This window comes from Ochotona curzoniae, unplaced genomic scaffold, assembly GCF_017591425.1.
Source record: "Ochotona curzoniae isolate NIBS_2020 unplaced genomic scaffold, NIBS_Ocur_1.0 contig_4502, whole genome shotgun sequence".
In the NCBI taxonomy this organism is placed as follows: domain Eukaryota; kingdom Metazoa; phylum Chordata; class Mammalia; order Lagomorpha; family Ochotonidae; genus Ochotona; species Ochotona curzoniae.
The window spans coordinates 130,851-154,887 of NW_024466308.1; the positions used below are offsets into that span (position 1 = coordinate 130,851).

General features: G+C 49.3%; 2 protein-coding genes and 1 pseudogene across 3 annotated transcripts in view; 1 reads left to right on the plus strand and 2 right to left on the minus strand.

The window, feature by feature from the left end:
* Positions 1-18,179, minus strand: part of LOC121160444 (zinc finger protein 791-like) — a 49,454-nt gene extending 31,275 nt beyond the window's left edge. The window contains exons 1-7 of one of the 2 annotated variants that reach the window (XM_040986236.1): positions 17,823-18,179; positions 17,246-17,334; positions 16,099-16,225; positions 15,083-15,166; positions 13,847-13,929; positions 12,683-13,261; positions 10,824-12,514 (exon numbers count right to left, since the gene is read on the minus strand). In XM_040986236.1, coding sequence (XP_040842170.1) covers positions 11,510-12,514; positions 12,683-13,261; positions 13,847-13,929; positions 15,083-15,166; positions 16,099-16,225; positions 17,246-17,278 — 1,911 coding nt within the window. In that variant the 5' untranslated portion in view covers positions 17,279-17,334; positions 17,823-18,179 and the 3' untranslated portion in view covers positions 10,824-11,509. Of the gene's footprint in view, positions 1-10,823; positions 13,262-13,846; positions 13,930-15,082; positions 15,167-16,098; positions 16,226-17,245; positions 17,335-17,822 lie in introns of both variants that reach the window. The other variant, XM_040986235.1, reaches the window with a different exon arrangement.
* The window catches only part of LOC121160445 (zinc finger protein 883-like), a 42,552-nt gene continuing 21,356 nt past the window's right edge, over positions 2,842-24,037 (plus strand). The window contains exons 1-5 of the mRNA XM_040986238.1: positions 2,842-3,052; positions 4,181-4,235; positions 4,910-5,036; positions 6,624-7,536; positions 7,823-9,216. Coding sequence (XP_040842172.1) covers positions 7,400-7,536; positions 7,823-9,216 — 1,531 coding nt within the window. The 5' untranslated portion in view covers positions 2,842-3,052; positions 4,181-4,235; positions 4,910-5,036; positions 6,624-7,399. The remainder of the gene's footprint in view (positions 3,053-4,180; positions 4,236-4,909; positions 5,037-6,623; positions 7,537-7,822; positions 9,217-24,037) is intronic.
* Positions 5,763-5,847, minus strand: LOC121160513 (annotated as a pseudogene).

Here is a 24,037-nt window from a genome sequence, read left to right on the forward strand (position 1 = left end):
CTGTCCTCTGCTCCATCTTTTCTGCTGAGGAGACCCAGTTCTAACACATGCACTCTGTGGTCAGTCCATCAATCCTCCAGATAATTCTCCATATGTTTAGAGTTCTGAGCCTAGCGGTTCTGTTGGGAGGATCTCCAAAGAGACCTCATAAGAAGTAATCCAAGACCTGATTTTTGTGTGTATTTTCTAGTGCAGAGTCTAGCTCTGCCAGTCACCCACATCAGCCTGTGCACACACTGGGAATTACAATTACCAGGTCAATTATTTCTCCTTATGCAAACAAATGGGTGCTGTGGACCACACCAACCCAGCCCACCACACACTCAGCCCTCATGTACATCAGCAGGAGCTTCAGACCCAGTCAGATCTCTGGTAACTCCCACCAGGCCAACCCCCACCCCCTACCCGCCGGTTCCTGTACTTGCCAGTATGTACATGGATTGGTTCAATCTTCCCCACATCCCACTGAGCTCTTGTACACATCATTGGGGGTTGAAGCCTAACCCAACCAACTCCACCATCTAACCCACACTCATGTCAGTGGGTGCTGAGCTGTCTAGCAAGGCCCACCCCCAGCACTGTTTCCCATGCTCACCTGTGGGAGTTATAGCCCATCAGAGAGGTGTCCATAGTTTCCATATCAGGCCCATTTCCATTCCTGGATCTTGCACTCTCCGGGTGGTTCTTCATTCTAGTCTGACAGGCACTTCCCGCAGTCCCAGCACTTGCCAGCCTATGCTGTAGCAAAGGCTACTCAGCCTGCACTTACTCTGGCTCATGCATACACCAGTGGATATAGTGCCTTAGCCCAGCCTGGCTCTCCCCCAACCCAGGTCACATGCAGGCCAACAGATTAGTCCTGCCTGACCTAGTATGCCCCAGTTCCAGTTCTCACACCAGTGAGATCAGTGACCCTCCAGGGAAGATTGTGCTGCACCTCTATGGGGCTCACACCCCTCCCCACCAGGTCTCACATGTATTTGTGGGTGTTACAGCCAGTCTGGTATGGCCCATCTCACCTTAGTATTTGCTGGCTGGTGCTGTAGCCTGGCCCAGTCTGAGCCTGATTCCAGCTCCTACTGCTGGTTTCTACCACCTAGCCCCAGCCTGGACTGACCCCAGTCCCAGTCCTAAATTTGAACCAGCTGGTGCTGCAGCCTGACCCTGCCTATCCTGAGCCCCATCCTGGTGATCTGCCATTGCCTACCATGCACTGGCCCAGCCTGTGCTGCTCCCAGCCTTGGTTCTTGCACTAGATATACAGGGACTGTGTTGTGACAAAGGAGTTCCCAAGTCTCCTCTATCAGGTCTCCTTTCAACGGTAGATCTCGCACACACCAGTGGGTCTTTGGCCCAGCATGAATTAGTCTACTTGTCCTGGCAAGAACAGTGGCCTTACCCAACTGGTTGGTCCACACCCATTCCGGTTCTTACTATTTGGTGTTACATCTTAACCACTCCTGGTCCACAGCTCTCACATGGCTCAGCGGGAGCTGAAACCTAGCCCAGCCCATTCTATACCCACCCTGGCTCTCATGTATGCCAGTGAGTGCTGGAGTTTAGCCCAGTCTGGTACCTCCCAGATCCATGCTGAGGGACAGTGCAGCCATGTCCGGCCCAGATTGCTGCACTTATTCCGGTTCCCGTGCTCACCAATGGGAACCCCAACCCAGCTGTGGCACCACCATTACCTCCCCAAGCAGGGTTATTCTCAGCCACAGATCTTGTGCATGCCAGTGGTTGCGCTGACCCAGCTCAGGATAGCCCATTCCCTGTCTTGCCCTTTGCCATCAGATGCTGAAGCCTGGCCTGTCCCAACCTGCCCCAAGTCCCAACTCTGGCTGGTGGATGCTGCAGTCTAACCCTACCCAGTCTGCTCCCATCCCAGGCTCATGGAAACTGGTAGTTGTGATAGCCTAGACCAGGATGGTCTGCACTCCTGGCTCCTCATGCCAGTGAACTAAGGTTTGTTCAATCCTGTCGAACCCACACATTTGCCAACAAGTGCGGCAGCCCTACCATGGGTTAATGGTGAAAATCGCTAACATTTGCTGTCAGCGCTCTTGCCATTTGTTTTCCTGGTTTGGGCCTGGGCCGCTCAGGATATGATCCCATACTGGTCCAGACCCAGACCCATCCTACCATGAGTCACCTCTGCCCAGGGCAAGTGAGCCCCCTTTCTAACACTGTAACAGGTGAGTTAGCACCTTTGCTTTTCTGGAGCAGTCTGATACATTCATGTTCCCCTGCCCAGTACAGTTTCTGTTGTTCAGGGTGGGTTCTGTAAACGCCACGCCTGGGGACTGAACTCCACTGACCATCTCCCATGCTCTGAAGTGACAGGTACAGAATCCTACTTATAGACACACAAAAAATGAAAACTTCATTGCCTGCCCCCCCCCAAACAATACTCTTGGGTATGGATATTATTTATAATAGCTAAAAGGTGAAAACACGTAAATCAATGTACTTTTAAATGCACCACGTAGGGCCCAGCGCGGTAGCCTGGAGGACTGCCGGATCTCTCACTCTGCATCAGCTTTGCAGGATTGCCACCATTTACAGCCTGTGTTGTAACCAGTAGGGCCCTGACTGCCACTCCGGTGACTCAATTTGAAACATTATAAAGCCGCACCCCTAGGCTGCTTACGCGGCGGCCTGGCCCACCGCTGTGGTCCTTGTCGTCCAGGACCGCAGGCAAAAACCAAGCGTTTCTGCTGCGCTGTCGGCCCCGCCCCTTCCCGGCGGCTGTCCATCAATCCCGAGGCTCCGCCCCCGGCTCCCAAGGCGGAGATTGCGCGCGCGCAGTTTGGCCGCCATGTCACCTGCGCTCGGGGTTCCCACAGCGGTGCGTGTCCGCTGGCCGGGTGGTCGCTGGACACCGAGGCCCGGCCGCCTGCTGGCCTGCTGGCCGGGTGGTCGCTGGACAGCGAGGCCGAAGCCTGGTGGGGCACACCCGGGTCACCCCAAGGCCCAGCGGGCTGAAGCCGCGATCGGACAGTCCTCGGGCGGCCCTCCTCCTGCGCTGACCTGTGAATTTCCACGGATGCAGGTGAGCTGCAGGGGGACGCCTCGGTGCCCATCCCTGCGCCTGGACTCTGGCCGTGGACACCCGTGGGGGGACGCCTGGGCCCCACTGGATGTCTATCTCTCAGCTGCCCACGGACACCCATGGAGGGACTCCTGGGCCCCGCTGGGTGTCCACCTCTTGGCTGCCCATGGACACCCGTGGGAGACTGTCTCCAGCTAACACAGAAGCTGGCTGAGTTGTCAGTCCTAACATGATACATTATGATCATCTGTCACAAGATTGATTAGATTTTTCACAGAAACTTTGCTCAAGAGTCATATTCAACTTTTTTTAGCCCTCTGGCATGTTTCATTTTTTATTTCTTTCTGCCCTTCCCAAGACCTCGAGCTTAGAGTAGCTCAGTATTTAAATTTTCAGCCAGGCCCCTAGTCCAGGAAGAAATAATTCTACTTCCTCATTAAACAGGATTCTTGCTGCGGCTTGTGGCTTTGTTCTCTTTTGAGGTGGGGGATTAAAAATTTCTTTCATGACTCGTGGCCTGAATGCTCGTCACTGTTGGAGGTCTACAGGCCTGGGTAATCTTTTCCTATTCTGTGAATTATTTTAATCATTGGTAACACTTTCTTTTTAGCCAGCTTGCATTCCTAAGATGAAGCAGACTTATTCTCATAATTCGTTTCCCAGCTGCCCTGGATGTTTTCATATCCTGTTGTGATCATTTGTGCTTTCTGTTCTGGGATTGAAACCACTCGAACAGTCTGTCCTCGTTCATTGGCTCAACTGGCCTGGACAATCACATTACTTGTAGAAATTCATCATCTATGTATTTTCATGCCTGCTCTGTTTTTTTGTTAACATTTATCCCAACAAAGTTTGTAAATTTTTTTTTTTAAGACTTACTTTTTTTGCAAAGCCAGATAGGAGGAGAGACAGAGAGGAAGATCTTCCATCCGATGATTCACTCCCCAAGTGGCCACAACAACCAGAGCTGAGCTGATCTGAAGCCAGGAGCCTCCTCTAGGTCTCCCACGCAGGTGCAGAGTCCCAAGGCCCACTGCCCCATTTCCTCGGGCTCGGGGCGTGGGAAGTGAGTGGGGGTGCCTGGAGTCTTCCAGCTTTACTGAGACCTTCCCTGTACCTTCTCCTCAGGAGCAACCTGGCGAGGGAGAGAGCAGTGTGTGAGTTACGGAGGGACACGATGCAGGTGAGCCAGAGGCAGGCGCCAAGCGACCATGACTGACCATGACTGGCCGTCTCTGAACTGTTCCTGGGTTGGGCCACATGCAAACATTTTGGGCTTTCAAGAGCATAGTTTTCTTTGTTTTTTTTTTTAAGGTTTATTTATTTTTTAATGAAAAGCCAGATATACAGAGAGGAGAAGAAACAGAGAGGATCTTCCATCCACTGGTTCACTCCCCAAGTGGCTGCAATGGCCAGAGCTGAGCTGATCTGAAGCCAGGAGCCTCTTCTGGGTCTCCCACGTGGGTGCAGGGTCCCAAAGCTTTGGGCTGTCCTCCACTGCTTTCCCAGGCCACAGGCAGGGAGCTGGATGGGAAGTGGAGTAGCCAGGACTTGAACCTGTGCTCTTATGGTATGCTGGCACTGCAGGCAGAGGCTCAGCCTGCTTTGCCATGGCATTGGCCTCTGAGAACTATCAAATGAATGTGACAAGATTGATTCAGTCTGGAAGTGTGTGGGGGAGAAAGGGAGAAAGAGATGTGACATCCAAATCTCAGAGTAGATGTGAAGAATGTTCTAGAATCTTCTGAACATCTCAAAAATGGACTCTCGGTTCCCAAGTGTTGTCCACCCCACACATCCTTTTGCACATGTTGGAGGAACGGTGCCTTTCTTAGCTGTCTTTGTGGGATGTTTTAGGCCTCTGTGGTCCTCGAGGACGTGGCCGTGGACTTCACCCGGGAGGAGTGGGCTTTGCTGGACCTTGCTCAGCGGAGCCTCTACAGAGAGGTGATGCTGGAGACCTGCTGGAACCTGGCCTCACTCGGTAAGAGGGGCAGCCATGTGGCTGTCCAGAGGACAACATTCTGCTAACTGAAGAATGAGGATGCACTGGTCCGTGAGACCAGCATGCTCCCAGATCACAGGGCACAACACTGTGATGACAGACAGCGTGTGTTGAGCCGGCCCTTCCTTTTCCTTGAGACTGAAGGCCCTGAGGCTCGTTGGGCCAGGACGTGTGGATGTAGCCTTCCTGCTCCACTGTACAGCATGTGGAGGAAGCTCGTGGTTTTTACTGCATCAGGGCTCCTTGCCCAAAGGCTAGCAGGAACATACAGGTGTGGGACCAGCTAACCTCAATGTGGGATGCTAGCATTACAAGCGGCAGCTGCATGTGTTACACTACAGTGTAATGCCAGTTCCTCCCATTGTCTTGCAGTTTTCTAGTCTTACGTATTAGGGTTAGGTCTGTGGCTCATTTTGAGCTAATCTTTGTGAAGAGTGTGGACATATTTCCAGGCCTGAGGATGCCCAGCTGGTCCAGCACTATATCGGGAAGGACTTTACTTGTTGCAATGCTTTTGCTTCCTGTGGAAGACCAGCTGACTTGACTGTCATCCCTTGGTATCCATGTGGATTTGCTCCAGGACACCTTGTGGAGGGCAAACTGCATGCACACTCGAGTCCTGAAAGAACAGGGTAGTGTTTGCACAGACTCCACACAGACCCAGCCGCCAGCTTTACATCTCTAAATGATTTCTCAGTTTTTTCACGTCAGATGGATAATGTGCCGACATCATAACAAGATTTGGAGGGAGGCACATGTTGCCTCCTGTGTGTGTCAACCACAAAAGGATCTATTTCTGATCCCTAATATGATGCAAATGCTACATGAATAGTTGCTGTATATCTTGTTCAGGGAATAATGACATGGAGACAAAAGTCTATATGTTTCCAGTGCAGTTATGATGTTTTCCTGAATATTTTCCATTCATTGTTGATTGGGTTCACAAAAGTGAGACCCATGGTTACTTTTACTGGAAGCCACACGAGCACTTCCCAGATACCCACCACAGCTGCAGTTGGGCCAGGCCAAAGCCAGGCGCCAGGACTCCATCCAGCGTGTGTGCGAGCAGGGAGCTGGGTTGTTACGTAGAGGCTGGATTGAGATCCAGGAACCCTGACACGGGGTCCGGGCGGCTTTAGGGGAGCTTGAACAGCTGTGACACAGGTGGTCATGTCAGGTGTGGACAGAAACTAGAGGCAGTTCTGTTGTTGAGCATGATGTAGGTAGCGTAGAACTTTTTGCTGGGTCCATCCTTAAACTATCATTGCGAAATAGCCTTGTCACAATCTCAGAGTGCCCTTGTTCCAAGTTGGCATTCTGTGAGATTATTTATGTTCAACTGGACCAGCACCAATCAGCTTGTAGTATAATTGAGCTGTGACTCATGTCAGTTCTGGAATCAGAGGTTTCATCCACCTATCCCTGACCCCCTGCTCTTTCTTTTGAAAACAGACTTGGCATTCTGTTGCAGTTGAACTCAGCCTTGCCATCTCTGGCATACAGGAAAGCCTGGATTTTGGTTGTATCTCACAGAAATGCTTGTGGCTCTGCATTGTCTTCCCTCAGGGTACCTGCTGCACACACCCCAGCTCTTCTCCCAGGAGCTACAAGCGGAGGCCCCAAAGACAGCAAGAGGAAGACTTACCCAAGACGTCTGTCCCATGGAGCACCAGGAAGGCAAGAATCCTTGGGATAAACGGTCCTTGGGATAAAAGTAAACCAGATAAAAGCAAACATACAACCTTGTTTTATCCAAGGAGGCTGCTGCTCCAGATGCCTTAATGACTGTTCTCCCTGTCCTTAGCCAAGGCCTCCCATATCATTCCTTCCTGTAAGTTCCATGTGCATGGAGCTCCATTCCTGTCTGTCCTTTCTCTTTATACTAGTCTACTTTTTTGCCAGCAGTTTCACTCTCCGTAGAATTATTTCTTACATTTAAAAACACTGCTATTTATTTTTATTTATCTGAAAGGCAGAAAGAGCTCTTTCCATCGTTGGTCCATTTTCTACAGGCCTATAACAGCCAACGCTCAGCCAGGCCAAAGGCAGGTGCTGGGAGTTCCCTTCGGAGCCCACCCAAGGGTGGTGGGAAGCCAGCACTTGGGCCATTCTTGCTGTCTCCTGCACTGCTTACTAACAGGAAGCTGGGACTCAACCCAAGCACTCCCAGTCCAGCCTAACCACCGTGCCCATTACCTGTCCTGTTTCTTAGCTGCTAACCATCTCAACCCTGGCGGAAACAGCCAGACTGCTCAAAGTCCTCAGTGTACAGGTGCCCTCCCTTTTTCGTTTCAGCCTTTGAAATACAACCAAAAGCTAAGGAACCAGTTGCTCTGCGAGATATGTATGGAGAAAAAGCATCCCATGAACAGAAAATTCTAAGATTCAAAAGGAATGATTCTTGGTCTTCCATTTTACATGAAATCTGGGAATACCATGATACTGATTATCGGAACAAAAACCAGGAGAGACAGCTGAGGCGAGTGATACTCATAAAAGAGTCCTGAAATTTATCAAACATTGTGATTTCACAAATAATTTTGCCAGTCTATTTTCTCCCGCAAATGATACTTGGTTTTTGGACATTTGACGCACATGCTTCAGTTGTGAACAATTACCAGGAAAATCCTGTAGCTCAAAAGCTCAGTGGAAGTGCAGGCCTTCTGTGGAACTTTCAGCTGATACAACCAGATAGGGCAGAAAGTAGACAAATTCACTGAGAATGGTACATTCCTGTTACTAATAAAGTGCTTTTGATCTTTAAGTCACGTGGCAGAGAATCCCTATAAATACAACGAGGAGCATCAGCGTGGACACAGCTTGAACCAAGTCCCAAATGTCAAGGGCGTGACTGCAGTCAGTTCCTACGAATGCCACGAGTGTGGCAAGGTCTTCACGGATCATCCATCACTTGAGGCCCACCTGAGCTCTCACACAGGGAGCAAGCCCTACCGGTGCAAGGAGTGTGGGAAAGCCTTCCACTTCCTCGCTTGTTTTAAGAAGCACGTGAACACTCCCAATGAAGGGAAGCCCTACACGTGTAAGGAATGCACGAAAGCCTTCCGCTGTTCCTCCCTCTTCAGGGCACACATGAAGATCCACACGGGAAAGACCAGCCATGAATGCCAGGAATGTGGCAAAGCCTTCAGCTGCTCTTCTTCCCTCACAGAACACAAAAGAATTCACAGCGGAGATAAGCCCTACGAATGTAAGGAGTGTGGCAAAGCCTTCAGCTGCTCCTCCTCCCTGTCCAAACACAAGAGGATGCACAGTGGAGACAAGCCGTATGCGTGTAAGGAATGTGGGAAGGCCTTCAGCTCTTCCTCTCACCTCATCATCCACATACGGATTCATACCGGGGAAAAGCCCTATGAATGTAAGGATTGTGGCAAGGCCTTCAGCGAGTCTTCCAAACTCACCGTACATGTGAGAACACACACAGGAGAGAAGCCCTACAAATGCCAGGAGTGTGGAAAAGCTTATAACTGCCCCTCCTCCTTGAGTATCCACATGAGGAAACACACTGGAGAGAAACCCTACGAATGCCTGGAGTGTGGGAAAGCCTTCTATCTGCCCACCTCCCTTAATACACACGTGAAAAATCAAAGCAGAGAGAAGCCTTGTGAGTGTAAGGAGTGTGGCAAGGCCTTCAGCTGTCCCTCCTCCTTCCGAGCACACGTGAAAGATCACCCTGCAAAGATCCAGTATGAATGCAAGGAGTGTGGCAAGGCCTTCAGCCGCTCCTCATCCCTCACGGAGCACCTAAGGACGCACAGTGGAGAGAAGCCTTACACGTGTAAGGAGTGTGGCAAGGCCTTCATCAGCGCCTCCCACCTCACGGTCCATGTCAGGACACACACCGGAGAGAAGCCCTACGCGTGTAAGAAATGTGGGAAGGCCTTCATTTACCCCTCGGCCCTGAGGATCCACATGAGAACACACACTGGGGAGAAGCCCTACGAGTGTAAGGAGTGCGGGAAAGCCTTTCGCCATTCTTCCTACCTCACTGTCCACGCAAGAATGCACACTGGAGAGAAGCCCTTTGAGTGCCTGGAGTGCGGGAAGGCCTTCAGCTGCCCCTCATCCTTCCGAAGACACATGAGGAGCCACACTGGAGAGAAGCCGTACGAGTGTGAGGAATGCGGAAAAGCCTTCGTCTGTCCTGCCTACTTCCGGAGACACCTGAAGACACATGCTTGAGAAAACAGCTAAAGGCAAGGCACGCGCGCGTGTCTGCAGCTCGGAAGATCTCATGGGGAAGACACTTGCCAACATAAGAAGGTCGGAAACTGGGCTAGTCTTGTGTGCAGACTTGAGAACATCCGAGAGAAGCCCTTTCTTGTAAGTGAGCCATACCTCTGTGAACAGCACTTACTGAAAAAAAACAAAGAAATATGTATATTTTTTTCATAGGCAGACACAGGAGTGAATTTCTTTAAAAAATGTGTCTAATGAATGTCTTATTCCTTATAATATTATTATTTTTTTTTTTTAAAGATTTATTTTTATTATTTTTTTATTGGAAAGGCGGATATACAGAGAGGAGAGACAGAGAGGAAGATCTTCCGTCCGATGATTCACTCCCCAAGTGAGCGCAACGGCCGATGCTATGCCGATCCGAAGCCAGGAGCCTCTTCCGGGTCTCCCACGTGGGTGCAGGGTCCCAAAGCTTGGGCCGTCCTCGACTGCTTTCCCGGGCCACAGGCAGGGAGCTGGAAGGGAAGCGGGGCTGCCGGGATTAGAACCGGCACCCATATGGGCTCCCGGGCGTGCAAGGCGAGGACTTAACCACTTGTGCCACCGCGCCGGGCCCACTCCTTATAATATTGATAATTTGGCATGATACAGAGATATTGGAAATGGCCTCATATATTTTTTCTTCTTTTTCATATTCTCTTCCTCTCGGGAAGGAGGACAGAGGGGCACAACTGGGCCGCGCTTTGCCCATGTCACGTCTTTGAGAACCTGGAAGTGCGGGGCTGAGGGTCGGACAGGAGCCGGTGGACCAGGCCTACTTGGTTCCGGCCTGAACAGCACTGGGCAAGGGAGGCAGAGGCGGAGCCTAGAGCCAGGCCTCTGGGCGTGGCCAGGCCGGGGCTGAGAGCCAGGCCTCTGGGCGTGGCCTGGGGTGAGAGGCCTCTGGGCGGAGCCAGAGCAGGGGCGGGGCTGTACCCAGGAGGTGGAGCTCTCCTGGCCAAGGCCAAATCTCCGAGCAAACCTCAGCAGGGGGAGGGCGCACAGAACCTGGTTCCAAGCCACTTCCTGGAGCACTTAGTATGATTCCCCCATTGATAAGCCTGCTCATCCATCCAATGCCCCAACAATCCAGTATTTAGATCTTTATTTTCCCCTTCTTTTCATTTATCAACACACCATGGTCAACTCCTAATAGTTGATTTCTACTTTGTCAGATGCTGAATTGCAGCCAACGGGAACTTTGAGTTAACATATTTGTGCTGTCTGTGCCAAGGATGGGGAGCTACTACAACCAGTAAAGTGTTTCCTTTATAACGTCAGGGTGGACATACAAAAATCAGCAGTTTCTCTATACTAACATTAAAAAATTGGGAAAACATCCTTAAATAAAGAATAAATTTCGGCCAATTGTCACTATACTATGTGAAGCCAGATACAAATATTGCATGACCACACTTAAAATGTGGTATCCAAAAACAACTCAGATTCACCGAAGAGCAGAAAGAAACAGTGGCTATGAGGGGCTGGATGCTGGGGGAACGAAAAGTTCTTGAAAGTGTCAGTAAAGACCAAGAAGAGACACTTTCATATAGCGTGCTGACCACACTTAATGCTACATACCTAAAACCTCCTAAGGCAAAAGAGTTTTCAAAACACCAAAAATAAAACATCACAATGTCAAGCAAGGAATATTTTATTCAGTTTCACAATGTATACGTATGTCACCACCTGGCTATGCACCTTAAAAGGAAAACTGTAGTAGAGATTGGATGTAGCAGAGAAGTTTAAAACACAGATATTTTTAAAAACACTTCAAATATTCAAACAATCGGATGTTCAAAATAAATCCATAAAGCCAAGACATCCATGCTCTTGAACACAGGGGAGCATTTTTCATGTCCCATGCGAACCCTGAAGAACATGTCACTTGAAAGCGACGTTCTGACATGGCTGACCACTGTGAACCTCAAAGCACTCAGGCCTAAGCTTGGCCACATCTTACAGGTTTAGGCTTTCTCTCCACTGTAGAGCTCACACTGAGCAAGACCCCAAGCACTGGTAAGGGCTTTCCATGTTCTGGACCACCGGATGGCTTGCACATGCAGCCTTACCTGCTGGACAGACAGGAGATGCCAGCAGCTTTCCCGTGTTCCTGAGATGCATGGGACATCTTCAGCTACGTTTTCAGTCTTGGCAATGAGCACGGCCCCTCTGGATCAGAACTCGAAAGTGCTGAGGCCTGAGGACTCCGTTCCTCACCTGCAAAGGTTTTCCCCCCAGCGTGTCTGCAGGCATTCAGAAAGATGGGCAGGATTCCTGGACGCTTGCCCGCACGCTTTCTGTTTGTGGGCCTTCTCCGCACTGTGAGTCCTCACATGTTTACTGAGGTGTGAATACACGGTGAAGGCCTTCCCACACTCCTTACACACGTAAGGTTTCTCTCCGGTGTGAGTACGCATGTGGTTCTGCAGGTAGGAGGAACACGTGAATGCCTTCCCACACGCGTGACACTCGAAGGGCTTCTCCCCGGTGTGGATTCTCAGATGGGCGATGAGATAGGAGGAGGAGGCGAAGGCCTTGCCGCACTGGTAACACTCGAAGGGCTTCTCCCCCGTGTGGATCCGTGCGTGCTCAATGAGGCCGGAGGACGTGGTGAAGGCTTTCCCGCACTCCTTGCACATGTAGGGCTTCTCCCCGGTGTGTGTCCGCAAGTGTTTGGTGAGGCCCGAGCGCACGGTGAAGGCCTTCCCACAGTCCTTACACTTATGGGGCTTCTCTCCGGTGTGAATTCTTGTATGTTTGCTGAGATGTGAGGAGACGGTGAAGGCTCTCCCGCACTCCTTACAGATGTAAGGCTTCTCCCCGGTGTGAGTTCGCACGTGGTTCTGCAGGTAGGACGAACACGCAAATGCCTTCCCACACATGCTGCACGCGAAGGGGTTCTCCCCAGTGTGTGTTCGCAAATGCTTGGTGAGGCACGTGCGCTCCGTGAAGGCCTTCCCACACTCCTTGCAGGTGTAGGGCCTCTCTCCGGTGTGAGTACGCATGTGGATACGAAGGTAGGAGGAACACGTGAATGCCTTCCCACACGCGTGACACTCGAAAGGCTTCTCTCCGGTGTGGATTCTCAGATGGGTAATGAGAGAGGAGGAGGAGGCGAAGGCCTTGCCGCACTGGTAGCACTCGAAGGGCCTCTCCCCCGTGTGTGTCTGCGCGTGCTTGATAAGGCCCGAGGATGTGGTGAAGGCTTTCCCGCACTCCTTGCATGCGTACGGCTTCTCTCCAGTGTGAGTCGGCAAGTGTTTACTGAGACCAGAGCGCCCAGTGAAAGCCTTGCCGCAGTCCTTGCATTTATATGGCTTTAATCCGGTGTGAACGCGGAAGTGGTCGTTGAGGCAGGAGGAATTTCTAAAGCATTTTCCACATACCTTGCATTCAAAGGGCTTCTCTCCTGTGTGAGTTTTCAGATGTTGAGTTAATGGGTAAAACCTAGAGAAGGCTTTCCCACATTCCTTACACTGGTAAGGTTTCTCCCCCGTGTGGGTTCGCATGTGAATATTAAGGTTGGCGGAGTACCTGAAACTTTTCCCACACTCCTCACACTCGTGGGATTTTCTTCTGGTGCCTGCCTGCACACGTATATCTGCGTGGCTAACGGAGGAGGGGAAAGTGCTAGCACACTGCTTCCAGGCAGACAGCTCCCCAGCACTGTGGGTCTTCCCACACGCCTGACAGTGTGCTGGGGCTGCGAGGGCTGGGCCGTGGTCGCTGCACGCAGTCTGGTAAACACGCCGGGTCACACTCAAGTCTTTCCCATCCTCACTGAACACTGGAAAGCTCTCTCCAGGGTTCTTGAGCAGAGTAGGGATGCCTTCTGCATGCTGACCATATGGACATGTGTCCCTCCTATTTGGAGCACTCAGGAGTGTCAGAAGGCCCAGGCACTCTCTGAAGACTTCACTATAAGCATTAGAGTCACAGAGTCCCACTCCATTCTGGCTTCTTGCCTATTGACAGAAATAAGTGCTGAATGTTTTCATTGTCAAACATATTAAATAGATTTTAGTCATAGGAGAGCAACAGGAGGAGGACAATGAGTTTCACTATTTCCATCATGTGCACACAGTTCTTACCCTCTGGATTTTCCTTGAATTTGAAAGAGATTAGTGCTACCTGCACTAATCTTGAAAAGATTCCTACAAGACTTTCACAAACTTATTTTTAAAAGCAAATGTCTGGCTGTCACTGGGACAAGTGAATGCCAAGGCACCAAGCTCCACAGGAGGCCTACTTTCCTACTTCCTGAATTCTTTGTCTGGTGGAAGGTTAAGCTTGTGATGATAAAACAATCAGAAAGTATGCCATTGTACAAATTCCAAGAGAAATGAAGGAAGGAAGGAGAGAGGGAGGGAGGACAGGATAGGAAGTAGCATAAGGCTCTTAAAACTGCACAGATGAAATTAATGAAATTTGCTCACTTTATGTAAATCTGAAAAACTAATTTTTAAAAATGTGCCATTTGTGATTCCTATCATGAAATTTCCAGTCACTCTGAATGTGGATAGTAAGGCATTGTCTGCTGTGTATCTTACCAGTTGCATCCCGTTTGGACTGTGTGACCAAAAAATGTCCTGCCAAAGTGCTGGTCCCTTGTTCTTAAGGTGTATTTCCCATTCTGAAGTAAAACAGAAAAACATATGCAAGGATTTATACAACAAAAGAGTAGTCTCAAGAAGTTAACAATGACATAGTTGCATTTGTTTTCATTTTAAACATGCTTAAAAACAAAAGAGATCAGGGTTGCTATTTTGTAAAATTCAGCAATAATGAAGCTACACATTCAAAATGTCGTCAACCTGGGGAACCCAGAGAAAACAAAACGCCAAGAAGTTTAAGAGATGCTGGATGGTCAGAAAGATGAAAACTGGGCCCGGCGCGGTGGCGCAAGTGGTTAAGGTCCTCGCCTTGCACGCCCGGGATCCCATATGGGCACCGGTTCTAATCCTGGCAGCCCCACTTCCCTTCCAGCTCCCTGCCTGTGGCCTGGGAAAGCAGTGGAGGACGGCCCAAAGCTTTGGGACCCTGCTCCCGCGTGGGAGACCCGGAAGAGGCTCCTGGCTTCGGATCAGCATAGTATCGGCCGTTGACCTCACTTGGGGAGTGAATCATCGGACGGAAGATCTTCCTCTCTGTCTCTCCTCTCTGTATATCTGCCTTTCCAATTAAAAAAATAATAATAATAATAACAAAAAAGACCCAGATTATTTTAAAAAATAATAATAAAATAAAATAAAAAAAGAAAGATGAAAACTGCTAAAAAATAAATCTAATCTAAATGAAAAATATGCATTCTCTATGTATAGAATTTGAAAGTGTAACAATTATTTTCTCTTTTTAAAAAATCCATAAATTATTAAATACTTAGCTATTTTATCTTTATAAACTAAAAAAAGAAAGCCCAAAATGTCGTCATTTTGACAAACTTATGCAAACGAAAATGTTCTGGTTAACAGAAACAACATTATCAGAAAGGGATGTAGGCCAATCTCAGCCTCTCCAACAGCCACCAACTCAAGGAAGAGCAGACACTAAGACGAGACAGCAGAGACCTTCCCACTCTGTCTCAGCTTTCTGTATCTGTACTTTAAATAAGTGAGAACATCTAATCTGGCAAAAGAGGAGGGAAAAGACAAGAGGACAGAGTAGGGCGTGGAGAGATGGGAGGAGCAGAAGCAGTCTTCGCACAAACACTCTCAACAGGTTTCCCCAGTGAAGCTTAAGCACACCAGACTTGTCAGGGACTAGGAACGCCACTCACAAACACTCACCTTGAAGAACGCCTCTCTCCGTCGTCCTCAACTCTTCGTCCTCCTCCAGACAAGAGTTCAGGCTGGGTTTACTGAGCTGGCATGCTGTATGCAAAGAAAGACACATTAACGGCAGAGGCTCAATCAAGAAATGATAAACCGTGGCATGATTCAGAGATCAGCCATTCCAGCAGTGAGGCCTGAACCAGCAGCGGGGTAAGGATTCACTTGGAATGCCACACCTCTTATCAGAGAGCCCGGCCAGAGTCCTGGTTCGGTGCATCCTGGGAAACAACAGGTGAGGGCTCAAGGATGGAGCTCTCTGCCTCCAACAAGGAAGAACCAGATCAAGTCTGGGCTCCTGGCTTCAGCCTGCTTTGGTTCTGGCTGTTGAGGGCATATGGGAAACAACGGACAGAGCATCTCTGTCTCTCAATAAAACAAACAAACAAAAATTTTTAAAGAAAATTCACTGCTTGGAAAGCAGTGAAATGAATGCTGAAACACTCAAAAATACAAAGAGCCCATTTCTGGTGCCTTGAGGACAGTGGTCCTAGAAACACAAGTTGATGGTCAAGGGCATGACTACAAGCACACATTTGGACAAAATTTTCCCAGTGATCTCAAATAACTGACTGCATCAGAATCAGAAACACTGGGCCCCGAAAGAGAAGCTTCTGATTCAAGATGTCGGGTGGAGAGCGAGAGGGGACATCTCTAAGAGTAACAGTGATGCTACTGATCTTAGGGTGACTTGAAAACTCCCACGGGAGATTAAAACATAACTATAAAACTCCACCTCTGTTCTTCCCCACAGCAGTCAGACCTGCCATCATGCTACTGGGACATAGTGAGAACAGAATATACAACGTTATCTTAAAAAAAAACTGTGAAATCTATGCCTAGGAGTCTTCAAAAGCTCCTAGAAAATGCACATTATGAAAAAAAAAATGCAGGGATTCCAATGTTTTAAATCAAAATGAGATTTTTAAATTCTCTTTTCCCTTGAAGGCCACAAGGAGTGACGGTCATCTCACCCACTGTGGCCAGGTTCTCATAGTTGTCCAGCATCACCTCTCGGTAGAGGCTTCGCTGAGCTGCGTCCAGCAAAGCCCACTCCTCCTGGGTGAAGGCCACAGCCACATCCTCGAAGGTCACCAGGTCCTAAAACAGTACACAGAGGCGGGCTTGAGCCAAGTACCAACCCACATTCACCGCAAAAATGAGGCCCTGTGAGCCCACACAGTGTCAGTGTATCTCTACCGCTGTCTCCACCAGGAGGCAGTGCTCCAAAGGGCTGCCGCTCAGCTGCACCCAACCACACGGGGCGGATGTGAGGGTGCACAGCAAAATAAGAAACATACCCTTGGCATTAGGAGGGTCAAGATTACTTCATAACGAAACACTGGGATACCATTTGGCTCAGCTCCGGCCACTGCAGCCACTTGGGAGGTGAATCAGACGGAAGATCTTCCTCTCTGTCTCTCTTCCTCCTTGTATATATCTGACTTTCCACTAAATAACTAAATAAATATTTTTTAAAAAATAACTAAGTAAAAAAAAAAAAAAATAGAGAGAGCCTGGTACAATAGCTTATGGGCCAAAGTTCTTGCCTTGCATGCACCAGGATCCTATGATAACGGTGCCGGTTCATATCCCGGTAGCCCCACTTCCCTTCCAGCTCCCTGCCTGTGGCCTGGGAAAGCAGTGGAGGACGGCCCACAGCCTGGGATGCTGCACCCGCGTGGGAGACCCGGAAGAAGCACCTAGCTTTGGATCGGCTCAGCTTCGGCTGTTGTGCCAACTTGGGAGTGAACCAGCAGACAGATCTTTTCTGTCTCCTTCTCTCTGTAAATCTGACTTTACAATAGACATGAATAAACCTTAAAAATAAATAAATTAAACACATGGAAGACAGAATTCTGATGATTTTCATCATACATGTTAAGGTGTGTGACACACGAATGTTAGGTATACAAGACGGGCAGGCTTTCCCTAACTGGACATCACACAACATAGACATGTATTGAAACAATGCATGGCACCTTGTAAGTATGTACAATTTCTAAATGTCTATTCAAAAAGATATGAAAAGAAGAAGATATGAGCAGAGGTATGCCTTGAAGGAAAGGCATCTAGCCATGCATGCCAGGGTGTCACTTTCCAAGACGCAGCTGTGCACACCTGGTAACAACCTGCTGGACGGGCAGTCGCCATCCTTTCTGCTGCTCTCTCGTCTCCCTGAATGCTGACTGGGACCCTAGGACAAAGGCCTGGCAGGAGAGAAAGACGGCATGAGAACCCAGAACTGATCACATTCACACACCCGGGCTCATTCCATCCTAACTCAAAATTCCCTAGGCAGCCAGCACACTCACAAGGTCTCTCTCTCTCTCTCACACACACACACACGCACGTGCACACACTCCTCTACAGTGAGTAGTCAGCCTCACCAGGAGTCAGCAACCACAGCCTGCACCCCACAGTACTCCCATTTCACGGCTAAAGAAGCACAAGCCCTGACAAATGTCTCCATTTGCCTATACTGACAAGAACATATGGGTCAAATTATGTGTAACACTTCTACCTAGAATCAAAGCATGTAGACAAAGGGTTCACCTGAAAAGCAGCCCTCTCTGGGGGACTCCGGCACCCCCCAAAAGGAGCCAGCAGTTTGACTAGTTAGGTCCAGACTACATAGTCCGGAGAGGCAGTGAAGGCACTGATTCTGTAAGACAGGAACGCCATTAGTAGGACTTACCACGGACACGTCAGGGCAGTCTGGAATTTAACTGGACAGTGGCGATCTCTGCTCCTTGTGGGTGGACTATCTGGATTCCTGTCAAGATGAATCAACAAGCAGTTAACTGTCATCAAACATCACACCTGGCGCACTTCAGCTTGTCATACGTGGGAGAGCCGCTACAAACCAGCACACTCTAACGAGTACTGACTGCTGCTGGCCTTGACTGAGGACAGCATGCTAAAGTCACACTAGAAGCTTAAAAGGGGCAGATAATCAGAGCTATGAGCTATAGAACAGTCTGGTACTCTTGAGCCAGAATGCTTGCTGTGAATATTCTACTAGGCCATTATGAAGAGACACACACACACACACACACACACACACACACACACACAATGTGTTAAGAAATGAGCACAGCTCGGCTGCAATAAAGTCATTTGCAAAAATAGGTTTGGGACCAAGTGTGTCCAATGGACCACACTGCCAGCCTAAGAATTTAGTACAGCTTACTCAACGTAATAACAAGTCTCAAACCAGATGTTCAGAAACCACAGGAAAGAATCACAGCTTCTCATCCAATTCCCAGACCTGAGAGACTCCCATTAGAGATGTGCAGGGGGGATTGGCGCGGCAGCCTAGTGGCTAAAGTCCTCACCTCGCACGCACCAGAATTCCATTTGGGTGCTAGTTTGCATCTCATGTGCCCCACTTCCCATCCAGCTCCCTGTTGGTGGCCAGGAAAGCAGTGGAAGATGGCCCAACGCTTTGGAACCCTGCACCAGCATGGGAGACCCAGAAGCAGCTCCTGGCCTCGGATTAGCTCATCTCCAGCTGTTTCAGCTGCTTGGGGAGTGAGCCAGCAAATCAAAGATCTTCCTCTGTCTTTCCTCCTCTCTGTATATCTGTCTTTCCAATAAAATTAAAATAAATCTTTAAAAAATAAATGCCATGTGATCTACACACACAGGAGGGGGACCCCGACGTACATCCCACACCACCCACTCGCCCCCCACAGCCCTGACAGGACGGGCGGCCCCCTGTACATCAGCCAGGCATCCCGCATCACCCGCTCGACCCAGCAGCCCCAACAGGACAGGTGGTCCCGAGGCGCCGACAGGAGCGGGGGGCCCAGACAGGAACGTGGGCCCCAACAGGATGGGGGCTCCGACAGGAACGGGGAACCCTGACAGGAACGGGAGCCCCCGACAGGATGGAAGGCTCTGACAGGAACGGAGGACCCTGACAGGATGAGGGGCTCTGACAGGAACATGGGCCACGACAGGATGGGGGGCTCCGACAGGAACGGGGAACCTGCCCGACAGCCCGGCATCCCGCACCGCCCGCTGGCCCCGGGAGCCCCGACAGGACGGTCCGCTCGCCCCCGCCAGCCTCTCACCTCCACAACGTCAAGTCCCGCCGCACCGACCAGGCCGGAAGAGACGGCGCGGGCCGTGACGTCACCTCCGCTCGCGCGGGCCGTGACGTCACCTCCGCTCGCGCGGGCCGCGCACCCCACTTTGGACAGCTTGTGCTCAGACGGCGCCCCGACTTTCCCAGCTAACGGCCCGAAGCCCTGACCTGCCCCTTTGACAAACCTACCAGTCCACAAGATGGTCTGAGTTCCTGCTTTTTCTGTCACTTGGAGACCAAACTAGTAGTCGTGTTTCCCATATACGGTTTTTTTTTTCCTTCTACAAATATGCATTTCTTTAATGACTGGGATGATCACAGAAGTCCACAGCCCAGATACATCTATCACTGACCCCAAGCATGTTTTCACTCAGGCTGTGTGTTTATGGGTGGCCTCATTGGAATTAATAGGGCCAGGAATGATAGCCTAGTGACTAAATCCTTGCCTTGCATGTACCTGGGGTGGGTGCCGGTTCCTATATCAACTGCCCCACTTCCCATCCAGCTCCCTCCCTGCCTGTGGCCTGGGAAAGCAGTGGACAGCCCAAGGTCTTGGGACGCTGCAACCGCGTGGGAGACCTGAAGAGGCTCCTGGCCTCGGTTCAGCTCAGCACCAGCTGTTGCAACCACTTGGGGAGTGAATCAGTGGATGGAAGAGCTCTATCTCTCTGTAAATCTGCTTTCCCGCGACACTGGCATCTCATGTAGGTACCAGTTAAGAGTCCCCCCTGCTCCACTTCTGATCCACCTCCCTACTAACACGTGAAGGCAGTGGAAGAGGCCCAAAGGCTGGGGATCCTGCAGCTAGGGGTGAGGTCTGGCCCAGCCACAGTGGCTGTGGCCTCATGGGGAGTGAAGCAGTGTTCAAAGCTTTGTCTCCCCCACTCACTCTGTAATTGTTTCAAACAAATCTTTTAAAAAGTTCAGATATGTAATCAGGTGTGTTTTATGCCTCTCCTGATAGCTGTTTTGCCATGCTACTTTTTCAACTTCTGGTGCATAAAATGCACTGCTTTGAGTCCAATCTTCTCTTTCTGCCGATCCAGCTCTGGGCTGATGCGCCCTGGAAAGCAGACATTCCAAACACAGGGCAGATCTGGCTGGAGTTCCAGGTTCATGCACAAAGTTTCTTTTTTTTGTTTGTTTTTTAATAAAGCTTAGTATAAATACTATTGATTTTCAAGAGGACCGTCTGGTAGAAGTTTCTTCCAAGGTATTTAAAATGTATACAATTTATCATTTATTTACATCACTTTTAATAAAGGTAATTACCTTACTCAGCTTCCTATGAATGCTCTCCTAGTCCCTAGGGACTTGCTTTTACAGCAGTAATTAAACTGTAACTACTGCTGGCATTGCTCTAGCTGCCACAATCACATTTCTGGATCATGCTTTCAGTCACTGAACACCGAGACAGGCTTGATGTCAGTCATGGACCACAGTTTGCCAACCTTGGTACTGAAATCTTACTTGATTTAAAAGAGAACAAACAGGTTTGGGAGTCTTTCAAACAAATCTTTTTGAAACTGTAAACGTTTATTTAGCCCAGGTTTACCTGTATCTACTCTTGGGGACTATAGACTGGTGTGGTCATTATGGCTATGGGTGTTCCATATAATACACCATGGAGACTAGCACAATGCAGCCAGCCCATACTTAAGATACCTTTATAGGCAGGGAACTGGAAGGGAAGTGGGGCTGCCGGGATAGAACCGGCGCCCATATGGGATCCCGGGCGTGCAAGGCGAGGACCTTAACCACTGCGCCACCGCGCCGGGCCCGTGAATCATTCTTAAATAAAGGAAATGCTGTTATTTGTGACAACATGGTTCAACTTGAGGATTTTAAACTAAGCAACACAGAGCCAGAGAGAATGACAAGTGAATGATTTTTTTTTTTTTAGATGCAGAATCTAAGTCATAAACTCAACCAGAGAACATAACAATAGTTATTAGAAACTGGTAGTCATGGAAAAAAATGGAGAAGACACTGGTCAAATGTTACGAGTATGTGCTCGCTCTCTGTAAAGCACAGTGATTCTAATTCTCGCCAGTATGTGCACAACAGAAAGCACTTTCATGGCACCACAAGGTCATGAGAAACGCGTTCATGACAGTTGTAAACATCACTTTACAATGTTTATTAAGTCCAATCAAGCTATATTCCCTAATACATGATTTTTCACTTGTAACTCAATAAAGTTTAAAAATAAAGAACTATAATGGAAATTAGAGATCTGTAATTGACATCATTAAAATATCTGTAACATCCAAAATATACAGAACCTTCCAGAAGCCAGATCTGCCAGCATGTAAGATCTCAGGACACAGCACATTCCTGTAATCTGGGCATGCAGCTTCTCCACTCAAATGAGTCCAACATTTCTCACCTTAATCGAGTTCTCTCCACCACATAGTTGCAGGTGAACAGCAAACTATTTAAGAGAATCTTAACTTTTCCACATTACACCAACAATGCTGCTCTCCACTGCAGTATTTCACATGCTTAGACGGAGATAGTAAAATCTTTGCATATTCATTACACTATGGGGCCGCAGAGTTCTCCCACGCTGGGTAGTGAGATAATAGTAACTGTGTGTCTTCCTCAGGGTCACGGTGTGTTTGCAGGGTTCTGAAGAACACGGACAGCAGCACTAATGTTCAAAAGGTTTCTTGACATGGGGACTTCAAATGTGGATACCAGGGAATGAGGAGACCCTACAAAGATTTTCTTCACAATCTTTACACTGACAGAGTCCCTCTCCAGTGTGATTTTTGATGCTCACCCAGGTCGGAGTAGCTGGGGAAGGCTTTCCCACATTCGGTGCATTCACAGGGCTTCTCCCCAGTGTGTGTGCGTAGATGTTTACTCAGGCCCGAGCGCTCCGTGAAGGCCTTCCCACACTCCTTACACACGTAAGGCTTCTCTCCGGTGTGAGTGCGCATGTGGATCCGAAGGTAAGAGGAGCACAGAAATGCCTTCCCGCATAAGGAACACTCGAAGGGCTTCTCTCCAGTGTGGATCCGCACGTGAAGGCGAAGGTAGGAGGAACACGTAAACGCTTTCCCGCACACCGTGCACTCGAAGGGCTTCTCGCCGTTGTGAGTTTTCAGATGTGCGTTGAAATACGAGGAAGAGGCGAAGGCTTTCCCACACTGGTCACACTGGAAGGGCTTCTCTCCCCTGTGACTTCTCATGTGGGCAATAAGGCTTGAGGATGTGATGAAGGCTTTCCCACACTGCTTGCAGTCGTAGGAATTCTCCCCAGTGTGACTTCGGAGATGTACAGTAAGGCCTGAGCGCGCGGCAAAGTCCTTCCCACATTCCTTACATTCATAAGGTTTCTCTCCAGTGTGAATTCGAAAGTGCGTTTGAAGGCATGAAGAATTTCTAAAATATTTTGCACATACCACGCACTGAAAAGGCTTCTCACACGTGTGGGTTTTTCTATGTTCGTTAAGCTGCGGAACGGTAGTGAAGGCTTTTGCACACTGCTTGCATTCATTAGGCTTCTCTCCAGTGTGTGTTCGTAAGTGCTGGCTAAGGCCCGAGTGTGCAATAAATGCTTTCCCACAGTCCTTGCACACATACGGTTTTTCACCCGTGTGAGAGCGCATGTGAACACGAAGGTAGGAGGAGCTTGTAAATGCTTTCTCACACATGTTACACTCGAAAGGTTTCTCTCCAGTGTGAGTTCTCAAATGTGCAACAAGAGAGGAAGAATGAGCCATGGCTTTCCCACACTGGTAACATTCAAAGGGTTTCTCTCCCGTGTGAATTCTTACATGTTCCGTGAGGCCTGAGGAGGTACGGAAGGTTTTCCCACATTCCTTACATTCGTAGGGCTTCTCGCCAGTGTGAGTTAGTACGTGCTTGGTGAAGCCTGCACGCCCACTGAAAGCTTTCCCACAGTCCTTACACTGATACGGTTTTATTCCAGTGTGAATTCGAAAGTGGGTCTTAAGGCATGAGGAGTTTCGAAAAGACTTTGTGCATATGTTGCATACGAAGGGCTTCTCACCAGTGTGTGTCTTTATATGTTCGTTTAGTAAAGCAAAGCTTGTGAAGGCCTTCTCGCATTCCTTGCATTCATAGGGCTTCTCTCCAGTGTGCGTGCGTAAGTGGATCGTAAGCCACGAGCGCCCGGTAAAGGCCTTCCCACATTCCTGGCACTCGTAAGGTTTCTCTCCAGTGTGAGTTCGCATGTGAACACGAAGGTAGCAGGACCGTGTGAAAGCTTTCCCACAGGTTGTACACACAAAGGGCTTCTCCCCGGTGTGAGTTCTTAAATGTGCGGTCAGATACGAAGAAGAGGCAAAGGCTTTCCCGCATTCATAACAACCATAGGGTTTCTCTCCGGTGTGACTTCTTAAGTGTTCACTAAGTCGTGAGGAAGTGATGAAGGCTTTCCCACATTCCTTACACTCATACAACTTCTCCCCTGTGTTGCTCTGCACATGCGTAGTTACACCTGAGGGTTCAGTGAAGGCTTTTCCACTTTCTTTCCATTCACTGGGTTTCTCTTCAGTCTCACCTTGCATATTATTACGGCCGACAGGAAACATGAGCCATTTCCCACCTCCCTCATACTCACGGGGTTGTCCTGTGGCGTGTGTTGGGGTATGTGCAGTTTGGCTCACAGAGTCAGGAACCGCTTTCCCACCCTGCTCCACGTAAGAGGGTTTTTCTTCACCGTGAGTTGAGCCTTGGTCCTGGTCACAATCCCTGCATCCTGCAGATCTGTCTTGTGTGTTTGCTCTCTGACACACATCTGGATTCGGGCTCAAGGGGTCTGCACTCTGGATCAGTGCAGAGAGTCT